Source organism: Lytechinus variegatus, chromosome 4 (genome assembly GCF_018143015.1).
Source record: "Lytechinus variegatus isolate NC3 chromosome 4, Lvar_3.0, whole genome shotgun sequence".
Taxonomy (NCBI): domain Eukaryota; kingdom Metazoa; phylum Echinodermata; class Echinoidea; order Temnopleuroida; family Toxopneustidae; genus Lytechinus; species Lytechinus variegatus.
In genome coordinates this window covers 25,101,110-25,114,993 of record NC_054743.1, presented here as the reverse complement: position 1 = coordinate 25,114,993, position 13,884 = coordinate 25,101,110, and the positions used below count along the sequence as shown (strand labels likewise).

General features: G+C 35.7%; 1 protein-coding gene across 1 annotated transcript; it reads right to left on the bottom strand.

Annotated features, from left to right (window-relative positions):
* Positions 1-10,930: 10,930 nt before the first annotated feature.
* On the bottom strand, positions 10,931-13,570 carry LOC121413681. Its single transcript, XM_041606603.1, has one exon. It carries the CDS (start codon positions 13,267-13,269, stop codon positions 11,395-11,397), a length of 1,875 nt encoding a protein of 624 aa, XP_041462537.1. The 5' UTR covers positions 13,270-13,570; the 3' UTR covers positions 10,931-11,394.
* Positions 13,571-13,884: the final 314 nt, after the last annotated feature.

The window sequence follows — 13,884 nt, the reverse complement described above, 5'->3', positions numbered from 1 at the left end:
CTATAATGAATTACGACTGAGATATTTGATGCCTACTGTGATTTCACTTTAAATACATCAGCAAAATAAAACGATTTGTCTATTTAACGGGTGAAATAGAGTTGATATATAAACTACTTTCTACAACATTATTAGCCAACGTTAAGTTTCTACTTTTGATTGATTTTTACTTTATACTGTCAAATCCAAAATTGATATCATGGTTCGATGAACTTTTTTAATTCCATTTTTATTCTCTTAAAGGCCATCACTCCATTCATCCAATCACACCCTTGAGTGTACAAGAATTTTGTATACATTTTCTTTCTTCATCTCTCTCTCTCTCTTAGAAAATCACATTTCACCGGCAGTGTTGTCTGTTTGGATGGGGGGGGGGGCTGGGTTTACCACTGTCCCTCTGATTATTAATCATCATACTGTATTAAATTAATGCCTATGTTTTTTCAAAGACTACGAAAATTATCTCAGCGTATTAAAGGAAGAAAAAAAAGTAAATAAATTATTTGCAATATAGATATAGGATTTTAATGAACATTTCTCGCTAATAATACAACAAATCAGATACTTGATTTGTATAAATATACAAAAATAGGGATTGTCCCATTTTGAAAAACTATCGATCCAATGTAAAGAGTTTCCTCAATAAACGTGATTATACTCTTGACCAAACAAATATATGAGAGTGCGTGTTCATGTTATAGGTTTATAATTTCCTTGTGTTCTGCTATATTGACGTCAAAAGCTAACCACAAACTCTTATTTTGGCAACTGTTAAATATCCGATCACTTTTAGGGGGCAATAAAATAGATAAGGTAAATCACCATTATCGGATAACAAATAAAAAAAAACTACCAAGATTAAGATAAGTCTCATATTTCCTTATTCACGTCAAAGTAAAACAGTCTTTCTTAACCATTCTCTTCGTTTTCCTTGTTTCATAAAAATATAAATAAAAACCTCTTTTTCACATTATTCCAATATCCAATTAATTTTAGTGCAATCAAATCGATTTCAAAACCGCTTACTTAAGAATCAAGGACTGTGAAATATGAATCGTTTAATCAATTAAGACTTCTGCTTCTTTACGTGTTTTGTCAAAAGTTTCGATTTGTACTCTATTCATTTTTTTATTATGGTCCATTTCACAAACATGATAAATATTTGTTCTCATAACAAATGCCTAATTACTATAACAAGTTTACTATCATCCAATCAAATCGAATATTTTCAGTAGCGTTATACTGTTATTGCAAATTTGTTATCATATCAAGTTTTGTGAAACGGGCCCCCAGATCAACTAAATCCAGATTTGACTTAATGCCTTGTTTAAAACAATTGCTTTCATTGATGATGTGGAAAAGGTTAATCAAGGGGATTGATGAAGTTGAAGAAATTATTAGGTTGTCTCACTATGGATCACATGTTTCCAACGTTTTAACCATCGTGAGACAACTGATTAATTTCTTCAACTTCAATGCTTTCATTATTTCATTGTTGTTCTCAGTGTGGGTGGCTCACACTGTTATATTTATTTATTCAGGCACTTGTCTTCTTTTTTTGACCTTTCAAATCATTTATCACTATGGTGTTAATAAACTTCATCTTCGTTTTTGGCAATTTCTATTAGATCCAACCCTCTTATTAAAGGAATTCCTGTTGGACCTTTAGAAAAGAAAATAAGTCTCTTTGCAGACGATACAATATGCTTTTTGAATGGAGAATCAGACTCCTTTCAACATTTGTTTGACACTTTAGCCCTTTTTGCAAAGTTTTCTGGCTGTCGAATCAATGTAAATAAATCGGAAGCTGTGCATATTGGTAAATTGAAAGGTAGTGATTTCATCCCAATAACTGCTCAGGGATTGACCTGGGGAAAGAACACATTTAAAGCTTTAGGAGTAGTATTTTCTCTAAATACAAAAGCGCTTTATGAATTGAATTATGTCCCCAGATTGGGCATTATTGAGCAAATTTTGAACTGTTGGAAGCACAGAAATTTATCTCTTTTGGGCAAGATTGCATTTGTTAAGTCTTTGTTGCTTCCCCAGTTGTTGTATTTGTTAAGTGTTTTGTGTATCAATCTGCCTAACACTTTTTAAAAAGACTTAATAGCATGTTGTTTAAGTTCATTTAGAGCAATGGAAACGACAGAGTCAAGAGGCATTTTTTGTGCAATGACTATGAGGAAGGGGGTTGAGAATGATAAATCCTCTTGTATTTGCACAAGCTCAGAAAATGTATTGGGTTACTAGACTTTTGGATGACAATTACAAGAGTGCTTGGAAAGTAATAGAACTGAATATTTTATCTGATTTTTGTGAAGACAATTTAGCCCTTTTTAGGGCAGATGCCCCAGACATCGTTTTGTCTAAGTTAAAAAATTGTCAACTGATAGAATCTATCAAAGCTTGGTATCTGTATAGGCAAAATATGCTTAATGAATTTGGTTACAGCCAATATCATTTACAAGAATTTATTTGGTGGAATATGAATGTGAGGTTAAAGCACAGGTCTTATTTTTATTATCCAATATGGTATGCGAAAGGTATTTATTCCATCTCACAATTATATGATGGTGTTGGTAATGCAAAATTATTTGAAGATTTGGTTATCGAATTTGACATTCCTATTAGGGACCGTAGAAAATATGATTCTCTCATGAATGGAATCTATCTTAGCTGGTTTGATGATGCTGTGCACACAGATGAAGATATTTTTAGGAAGATTGTTAATAATTTATTGATTCAAAAGAAAAAACCTAAACATGCATATGATATGTTACAAAAAAAGTATTGTACTTCCAATACTAAGAGGGAGAGTAAGTGGGAAGAGCTTTTTGGGCGCCAGCCTAAAGAGATAGACTGGTCCATAATACACAGGGATAACTTTAGATGTACAATAGAAACTCAACTGAGAAGTTTTTATTTTAAGATTTTTCACAATGCTATTGGAGTCAATGCCTTTTTGTTTAGGATAAGGAAACGACATTCCCCCGATTGTTATTTTTGCTCAGAAGAACCTGAAACATTGGATCATTTATTTTGCAACTGTAATAAAGTAGTCCCTCTTTGGGAAAATTTGATGGATAAAATATATACTAATTCTGACATTTCCCGTGAATTAGTATTCTCAAAATTCAATTATTTGTTTGGTGTACATACGGGAAGTAAACATGACTCTTGTATTAATGTTCTATTTCTGTATTTGAAATTTTACATTTACTCTTGCAAATTTCAGGAGAAAGAACTGAGGTTTGAAGTTTTTATCTCAATGGTTAAATCAAAACAAAATGTAGAATATAAGATAGCTCAAAAAAAGAATAAGCTGAGTGCTCATTTTAAGAAATGGACCATACAGTTTTAAGGAAATTTATCCTGGTTCAATTATTTTACTTATTTGATTTAATTTGTACTTGTTATGCAGTAATGAGGGTCCTCTTTTATAACATAGGAAAGTATGAAGAAAGTTAAACTTTATACAAGCTTTTAACATTGGGAAGACGTGCGTGTGTGTGTGGGTCTGTGTATGTGTGAGTGGTATGTTGTGAGGATGGATGTTTGTGGCTGATTATTAAGTTAATTTGAGATAATTTAGCTTGTTAATGTGTTTAAATAGCCTTGAACTTATTGTCAGCCTATATTGTTTGTTACTGTTATTTTATGAAAACCAATAAAAACAGAAAAAAAAATCATCTTCGTTTTCCTGCGTACATGAAATAAAAGTAGCCGTCAAGTCATTTCCTTCAAAAAGCTTTAAGTTCAAAGGTAGCAGTAATGAGCATGACTCGGCCCTTTTTTATCTAATGAAATAATTATACACACATCGTATTCAATTTGTTGGTACGGAGTATGGTTAACTATATTACTTTCATGTCATTCACCAGGATATGTTTCTAATCATTTTGTTCTCTTTAGACCATTTCTGGTCTCATTTATTACATGTCAAATCCACATAAAAATCATAAAGCTATTACAATAACTCCCTTTTCAAATGAAAAAAAACCCCAACAAACACACTGTATACAATTGTTGAAGGTACAGACAAGGAAAAACAAATACAGATTGTCTGAATACGATGACAACAATGAATTGAAAAGGAATCGCAATTCTCCGAGGACCCTTTTCCACAATTCAATATTTATCACTTTATTTGTTTTGCTTTTGTTTGTTTCTTCCTGTATATGGTCTCTCAACAATAAAGACAAATAATCTTTCAAAATAATATGTGTCGCATATTTATTTCTTATATGTATGATTGCGGATCTATAAAATTTATGATTTTTAATCATAACGTTACCTTGAACAAAGTATAATATATTTCCCCCAAAAAATGGGTATCTTTTAGATGACAGAACATTTGAGGAGACTTGACTATAAATGTCCAAAAGTAAAGAAAGAATCAAATAGGTTCATTAAATATGATTTGCTGAATAAACATATGGGGAAACTTCTTACTCTTTTAAGAAATGCTCCATTTGGCTAATATGGACAGCAGCGCCGGCCTTGAACGTACACGTTTGAAGTTTCATTTATCCGTTCCAAATAAACCTGTGTTCTCTGACCATACCAGCTGCATTATCGGTTATTTTCTACACATTCCATTAACTCTCTTAATTGTTGATGCCTCTATAGGGTTAATTGAACTTTCAATTAACAAGGGCATTTCCGAATGGCCTTTCCACCGCACTCTATCCTTCACGTACACATCTTTCAAGCAAAGGGAGGCCGAATACTGTTCGATGGGGGAAAATGCTAATTTGTTTCATATCTTACGACGTATGATTGATCAACAATACATTTGAATTGGCAAAAAGACGAAATTTTGATAACCGTTGTCATCGTTGTTGTGAGAAATCTTCAGGGTGAAAACCCCACACGGTGATGAGTAACATTTAAAAAGCATTGTTGAGGAAAAGTAAGATTACAGGGAGTTGTGTTCTCTACATGGGTTAGACTTGTTTCCTAACAAATTCAATTTATTATGCCTACTTTTGAAGAAAATGTTTGCTCTTGACAACATGAAGCATCCTGTAGTATTACCAAGCATAGCGACAGGTAATATATGAAAACTATGCTCCAGATAACATCATGCTGTAGATCATTTGGTAGAAGGACGTTAAAACTCCAAAGAAGAAACATCCCTTCTGATTTGAACAGTAGATTTATTAACAAACAGAACTACTGGATATAAATAAGAAAATAATCATATTATGAATTACAGGAAGAACTATTACCACCCTGAATATTGACGCCCCAGAAGGCAAACACACCAGACATTTTCAGAGGTTGGTTAGGAAGAAGGGGTTGGAGAGGAGGAGGTGAAAAGAATGCTGGGAGGAAAATACAACATTGATGCTGTCCTTGCTGTTGTTGTTGATGTTGATGATAATTCATGATGATGATGAGGAGGAGGATGATGATGATGATGGTGATGATGATGATGATAATGATGATGATGATAATTTATGCTGATGAGGATGATGATGATGATGATGATGATAATGATAATTTATGAAGAAGAAGATGATGATGATGACGACGACGATGACGATGACTATGAGGAGGAGGATAATTACGAGGAGGATTATTATGTTGATGATGATGATGATTATTATTTTTGTTATGACTGCAAAGAAGACCCGTATGTAGTAGACATATATCAACAAGAAATAAAAACACCATCGAATATGATTCCATCCAGCTGCCAAAATATATCTTCCCGAACCATCTTCGATTGAAGTCATATACAGGTCAAGAATAGCAATGACACCAGACTCGGATTCTACCGGTTTCCGACTCGTCATGGTTGTGTCTTGGAGTGGTTTCCTTCCTGTTATCATTAGCGTTTAAGGTAAAACAAACGACATCTTTAACCCTTTACCAACCAATGGTATGTGTCACAGGACATAGGCAGTATTGAGGGGGTTAATTGAGGAATCATGCCATTGTGACCCGAACCAATGACCCCATACAGGTGCAGCTCGACTGTCACTATTGTTATGACATTGGTTAGGTCCACACGGCAAGCTTCAAAATTGGATTAGAACAAGGGCGATGCCAAGATATGTTCATATGTGAAGGAAAGGGGGGGGGGTATTATGACCTGAAGATGATTTCACGTATTTCAATTTAACAACAAGGTTTAATATAGACTTCATGAGACTCACTTCTATTTTTGTAGTTTCTTTTTTTTCCTTTCATCCCCATTTTTGTGTCATTTTCTCCTCCCCCTCTTCCTCACTAGTTGAAAAAAAACCCGTACTGGTGGCAATCCCCTAATTGGCCTTTGTAGTGTGGCCTCTGGATCAGAGTTCGAACCCTTTGTGTCATCTTAAAAAGTATTTTAATTCATCAATCGGACTCGTACATGTACGCTGTTTACCGTGGATACAAGTTAAATTCGGGTGAGATAGAGTGCAATTTACTGTTGGCGTCTGGCCGTGTTGAATGTCGCATCCGTATATATTTGTTTTGTTGCAACAATAATAAATAAAGTTTATTTATCAATATTGACACACTCAAATATTAAGATGATATTTAAGGGATGATAAAAATTTGAATTGTGATGCAAAAGAGGGTTATCCTAATTGCAAATCCATCTTCTCTTAAAACCTATATTAACAAAACACACAACAATAATAATGGGGACAAATACATTGTCAACAACATGGTCAATAACACCGTTAACCTGGCTAAACATCTAGAGACAGGAAGCTTACCTTTATACACGATCCCCTATTACTCGTAATATTACTTCTGGTATGATGCATCTACCATGTCTAATCTAAGATTTTAAAGTATTTAATTTTGTTATTTGTACATATATCGTTATGATTTTGCCTAAAATAGCCATTCGGGATAAATGAAATACAAAATGAAAAACAAGATTATAATTGAGGCAAGCATTATTAAACAAAGAACACTTCTATCGATGCAATGCTAGATCAGATAGATAGTAACACTGTAAATGCACAGTCCAGGGGCCCGTTTCATAAAGGACTTGCAACTGTCGCAACTTTGCCATAATGGCAACTACCAAGGTAACAAGTCTCAGCAGCCAACAATCAAAATCAAGGTTACCATGGTAATTGCCATAATGGCAAAGTTGCAACAGTTGCAAGTCCTTTATGAAACGGGCCCAAGTTTCGACGTACTTTTTCGGCGCCCCGTGACGCATAGCGTCTCCGCTCTGCCGAACGACACTGTATTCGGAGTATTAAAGGCTGTATCGTGAACAACATGACCAAGGCGTCGGAAATTACCCGGAGCAAGGGTATACTTGGAAAATATTGCTAAGCAAACCTTCAATCTGAAAATCTGCAATTAATTATGTTAGTTACTGAGAGGAGACTAATTTCGCATTTAGTTACACGGAATCACACTAAGCAAGATTGGTCTGCCTATCATATTCAACCTTAATCGTAAAGAAATAAGGACGAAACCTATTTATGGTCGGGTTTACCCTTCTTTTTCTTCTTCTTCTTCTTTTTTATCCTTTCTTCTTGTACTTGTTCTTCTTGTTCGTGCCCTTGTTCCTCTTCTTCATTTTCTTTTTCTTCTCCTTTCCTCTTGTTGTTGTTCTTCTTCTTCATATCTGTATAATTTTTAAAGACTGACGATAAAACGTCTTTCTGATGGAAACGCACGTTCAGCTCAAGTAAAAACAAAAGCTAACGCTTCTTACCGGTCAATGTTTATTGAATAATTTGTGTTGGTCATAGACGTGTATTTTATTATACATACTACCGACTGTCACAATTTGCGCCACGATTTAAATCGTGGTCTTAATCGTAGAGTAATCTTGGTGATCGTATCAGATCACGAGGTCAGTCGTAGCAATCATAGTGATCGTAGAAAAAGATGGGAACGGTGTATTTTTTTTCTACGATCAACACGATGAGCAGTCAATCGTAATAATTGGATCAAAACCTTCTCGGATGCAAGAGAAGGAGACAGATCACATTATTTTAAATTGGGGTGATCTAGGTCATCCTGAGACAAGTTTAGTGTGTATCATTCCTTTGGCGACCTATGGAGAAGGGCAATTATGAATCCCTCAATTTGTTTTAAAAAATATTTTCTTTGGGGAGGGGGCGAGGGTGACTCGTCAAAACAATTTTTAGTCTTTCTTTGTTTTGGGGAAAGGAAAGGGATTGTTTTCAAATTGAATTTCTGATTTTTAAAAAGAATTTTGAAGTTTGCTTTTTTATCTTTTTTTTTGTTTGCGGTGGTAGTGGATTTCATTTATTTTACTAATTTGTCTTGCTGTCATCTGTTATTTTTCTATACTCTTGTAATTATGAACGGTTGTAGGTCATAGTATTCATTAATATGGAAAGTCAATAAACGAATGAAGTCTATGACCACTTGAAATCAATTGATATCAGCCAGTCTCCAGATGAAGCGCAATTCGTGATAACTTTTGACCCAGTCCGCAACATTTCTTAACAAACCACAAAGGTTCGCAATTGTCCTATCCGAACGTACATGCACATAACAAATAGTCCTAATCAAGTACCTGATCGTGATTTTCGTATCATTTGCCCATCTCACCAAGAGTTGCGATTGATCCGATCAATCACAACTATGGAAAGCCAGCAAAGTCTACATATAAAATGCATGTTTGTTCAAAAATTTTCTGGATATGAATGTATATCCATAACTTCATTGATTTTTTGACAATTTGGTGTGTTCTCCTTTGTTTATAAAGGACATTTAAATCGTATCCATTAGTATTACCTCGTATCTTATCTTGAAATTTCAGATAAGTTGACAAAAATCTGCGATCAGCTACGAAAGGGCAATCGCGGCGTTCGTTGCGCGATTCATGACCAGTGGGAACTATGAATAAGCAATTATCATTTAATGAATATATGAAATAAATTAAATTTGTGAACTATTTTGGAAATCAAAAGATGAAGACATCTTATTGGTGCTCTTGATATAAATGGCTTTTGGCCGATTGTAGGCCTTCTTAAACTTCGATTAAATGACTAAAATAAAATGCAATCACTCGTAGAAATCCAACATGAAAAGTTTTACAGACACTTCCTCTTATTTTGCTCTAAGATATGTCTGTATATCTAATGATAAGTTATTTATAGCTCTGTTTTATCATTACTACCATTGCTATCCCCTGCATTTTTATTGCTTTCATAAAAATATTGCAATTATTATCGTTAACACTATTGCTGTTATTACTAATCATTATCATTAGTAGTAGTAGTGTTTTAGTCATTATTGTTATTTTATTACTATTATTGTTATTACTACATGTATTATTATTATCAATACTCTGATTTGTTGTTATTGTTATTATCATTATTTATAGTTTTGACAGGCAAATAACTAATTTATAATTCCATTGCATTTTGATGATAAAATACTCACGTGTCAGTTTCACATGGAATATTTTTTGACAAACTACTGAACCACAATGACGTTTGGCTTTTATTCTGAGCACACAGCCATGATAACAACGTTTTAATAGAACTCAGTGCTGTACTACTGATATGTGTACATCTTCCGCTTGGTAACTTCCGGAGCACAAGGTTATATCCTTCCGGTGTCATCAGCAAATCCCACGTTATCTCTCTCTCCCTCTCTCGATCTGTTTGTCTCTCTCTCCCCCTTCCATCTGTATCTCTCTCCCCTATATTTTTTCTTCTCGCTCTAACTATCCTCCCCCTTCTCTCTCTCTCTCTCTTTCTCTCCCTGTATGCCCTGTTACATAAAGGGGGATTCATCACAACAAAGTGATGCATCGTGTAGTAGATAATGTGTATTTTTTGTGTTATCTTAGTCTTCTGTTCTGTGTGTAATAAGGGATGATGGTGTGATATGGATGTGTGTGTCGGTGTTTATTATTTCATTATGATAGGAAGAATCATACACTGTATATGTCTATATTAAGTAAAGTAATCTTGATTCTTTCATGGCGCTTTTCACTTCAAAAAAAAAAATTCGAGGCACAATAACAAAAGTCTCTTCTGTGTTATTTCCCCTCTTTTTATTTACATTATCTCTATATTACAAAGGCTATCTTTGTTTTTACAAATATTTTTCTAATTTGATATACAATAATATATCCCCATATAACTCTACTATAAAATTACACTAATTTACATCATATTTCCGTAGGAAAGAATATGTTACAGACCTTTGCTATACAATTAATTACAATGCGGAGTTAGAAATACTAACTTAAATGATTTTGTGCAAATTCCCAATCCATTCAGATTCATGATCATCATTTCCTTTCAGAAGTACCTTTCCTCAAACAACTTCTAAGAATGTTCCAAGCCGGCAAAATATAGTTTAACAAAGTAATAAACTTCCAATTTTGCACTTACTTGATAATTCCATAGTCAAAACGACATTCTAACTTCATACAAAAGTACATGTACATAAAATAAATACTGTGATATCAATCATGAAAATATACAAGAAATGTAAGGCAGCTATTATCGTATTCATAATAATATTATGAAGACAAAACGAAACGATCCCAACCCCCCCCCATGATATTATCATTATCCGTAATTTAACGTTTTACTTTCTTGAAAGTTTAGTTTCTTCTATAAAACAATCATCTTAAGAGTTCCATTGTATTTGAGTAGACATTACATAGCATCAACATAATTCAAATGCCCAACTTACATGAATTCGGAAATAAATGACTGGCATTGTGTATGCTTAATCCGTAAATTTAAATTCACTATTTTAATATATTGTTTCATTATAAATGAATCAATTGAAGGAAGATTAGACACAGTTTTAAAACAAGGAAAAGCAAGAACGGAACAAAAATATGCACCAGCGAATTTGAATCACATATTCTAGCTAATAAGGACATTGAGCTTTGCATTTCAAACAGAAAAAAACTTTACTTGGGATGACGACTTGATGTGATTTTTTTTTTCTATTTGCGAAACTAAGGTAGTCGAATGCATTGAGAAAGTCATAGAGAATGGTGCATTTTCGTAAGTGTTTTACACGTAAATGACAACAATAAGTATGTTTAGGTGAATTATTTATTGAATCATTGATCGTTTCATCTCATTAAGAAACGATAATCACGAAGAAAAAGATGGATAAAATACTAAAATTGCACAATGATACAGAAAGAGAAACGTAAGTAAGATATCACACACTATTATTTTTTTACAGCATATACGCTTTCTTTGACTTGCTTAAAATGTAATCAGAGTTTTCAGAGACGTATGATATGGTAGACTTAATTATAATCTTAAATTTCTAACCGGTACAGTCAAAGGTAAATGTAGGATATGTTATTACAGCTTATTTTCCATATCTAGGTACTAAAATTATCGTGATTAACTTCTATGTGGTTCGACGTTGGGTTTAAGTTTAAAGATCATAAGATACGTGTGGTCAAACTTCGGTATGTTTAGCAAATCTTATATTACAGTTGTTCACACTGAAGTTTTGCTTTTTAGGGTGGTAATCAAATTCGGAATCACTGTCACTGGTGTCTGATATTTCTTGCCTCTCCTCTTCAATTTTATCTTCGATAAAAGCCAGATCCGTCTGACTTGCATGGGTCGTGTATTTCTTTAGAGGGGGACACTCCTCGTACTTATGCTCGCTTGGTTGTCGGGTAAGAGCAGATTTCTCGCTGGGCGGCGATGGTGGGCTGCCTCTCTTCGGCGACCCTTCATACACGTTGTCCGAGGCGTGGATCCGATGGAAAGGGGATCGGTCCATGTCGTCCATGGGAATGTCTTTACCACACTCTTTGCCGTATTCCTTGCCGTACTCCTTGCCGCACTTTCCTCCCAATTTACGCGTGGGGGATCCAGTTAGCTTTGGGTTTGCCTTGTACTCGGGTGACTCCAAAGATCGTAGGTGCATAAGTGCAGTAGCGGAATCAATACTCTGGGTGTCGTAGGACATGGTGCTGAAGTTGCTCTGCATCCGTCCCAGGGAATTTCCTCGATGTTCGGGGTCTGGGGTGTTGTGACGGGAATGGAAGATGATGCTTTCAGCAATGGAGCGGGTATCGTCTGGACCAGACATCATCGTTAGCTGGATTGGTGTTTCCCGACGTCGATTGAAGGCGATGTAGCCGAGGATGATGATGACAACTAGGAAAGCGGTTGCGATGATTATTATGATGATATGCATGGTTGTCAGCGTCACCGGATCTGTAACTGGGGCTGTCGATGGCGTCAGAACTACTCCATCGGTTGCTGGTTTAGGGGTTGTGTAGCAAAGGGCATCGGGATCATCGTTCAATACATCAATTGTAATGGAAGTAGAAGATTCTCCGATTGTATTGTTGGCCATGCATGAGATGACAGCTCCATCATATGCCATGTCGACTGTCGTTAAAATCAACTGGTCTTGCAGGGTTATGTGATTCATACCCTTGGAACATCCTTGTGCTTCTATCACTGTCCAGGTGTACTGAGCCTCAGGGTTAGCCGAGGTAGCGCATGTAAAAACAATGCTTTTGGCATTGACATTGACAACCGCCACAGATGGATTGTCTTCGGGAAGAACTACAGACGTTATCACTATGTCCATTGGTTTATATTCAACAACCAGCGGGCCCACTGAGCAGTATTCTGCCTGAGGTAGTAACTCCTGGCTCAACATGCAACGGAATACCTTCCCGTTGTCTTCCCTATCCAGAATCTTTCTATAACTCACGCTTTTCTCGTTGAAAGGTGCGTCGGGTGTTTCGTTAATGGCCATTGAGCCGTAGGTCGCTGTCAGAGATGCAGGTGGATTTCCAAGGTCCGTTCGACAGCCGAAAATGATTACATAGCCAACGCGCAAGTCTTTGGGCTGGGATGGCGAACACATAAACGAGTCGGTCGACGGTGGGTACTCGATGTTCAAAGTGCCGTTATCTGACTCTGCGACAAACTGTCTAGTAGAAACATGTTGAATTTTACACTGATACCGTCCTTTATCTGGAGATATGATGTCTGTGATTTCAATCGAGTAGTCCCCTTCGAACCAGTTACCTAACAAGCTAAAGCGAGACACATCAAGGTGCCGAGAATCAAGGCTCTCATTGGTACTTCGGGTGATCCTTTGGTTGTCTTTGAACCAAGCAACAATGTACTCTGCCGATTTGTCTCTGACTATGCAAGTTAACGTCACGGTTTCCCCGAAGTTTACAGTCTGGTTCACAGGTCCATTTATAATTGAGGGCTCTCCTTGGCAGTTTGCGAGTCGAGCAGTGTAGATCAGAAGGAGTATTAACACCCCAGGTAGTCCCGTCACTACACACTCCATATCTAAGAATTTATATCAAACAAGAGCTCTAAATAATTGTGAATGTTTTATCTCATTAGATAAACCATTTGATTAATCACTTGTAGTAGATGAAATTAATGTTCGGTTCATTTATTCCAGAACGATCCAGTCAAAAGAATATTAATCCAACACGGCTGATGAATTGACATGAGAATTGCAACTCCCCGTTTTCGAAATTAGAACCGTCTATAGTGAATGTCACAAAGGCTAGTATTCAAACAATCGATGCTTTCGAATTGGTAGGTATAGACAATAATGGTCTCAAATCATCTGATTTCCCTAAATCTATCCAAACCCTAATCGTCCTAAACCGGTAACACCTTCTGCTTGCGGATATCCGGCGCATTGTACAACCGTGGTTGCTTGCACTGCATGTATCATGTTCATTGGATGCACCAAAGCGTTAGGAGAACACGATATGATTACGCATGGTATGTTGAGACATTGTGGCTAAGGACATAAGAAGAAATTGTTTGAATTAGACTTAAAAATCGAACAAATGAAATGGGAAATGGAAAAGGGAAATGATTACTCCAATGAAGTAGGTCTACCATTCTTTGTCTAATTGAAAGAGTAATAGTCCTCTTCTCGTCC

What these genes read in the sequence shown, in the direction of transcription:
- LOC121413681 (XM_041606603.1), bottom strand. Translation starts at nt 13,269, where the DNA reads ATGGAGTGTGTAGTGACGGGACTACCTGGGGTGTTAATACTCCTTCTG.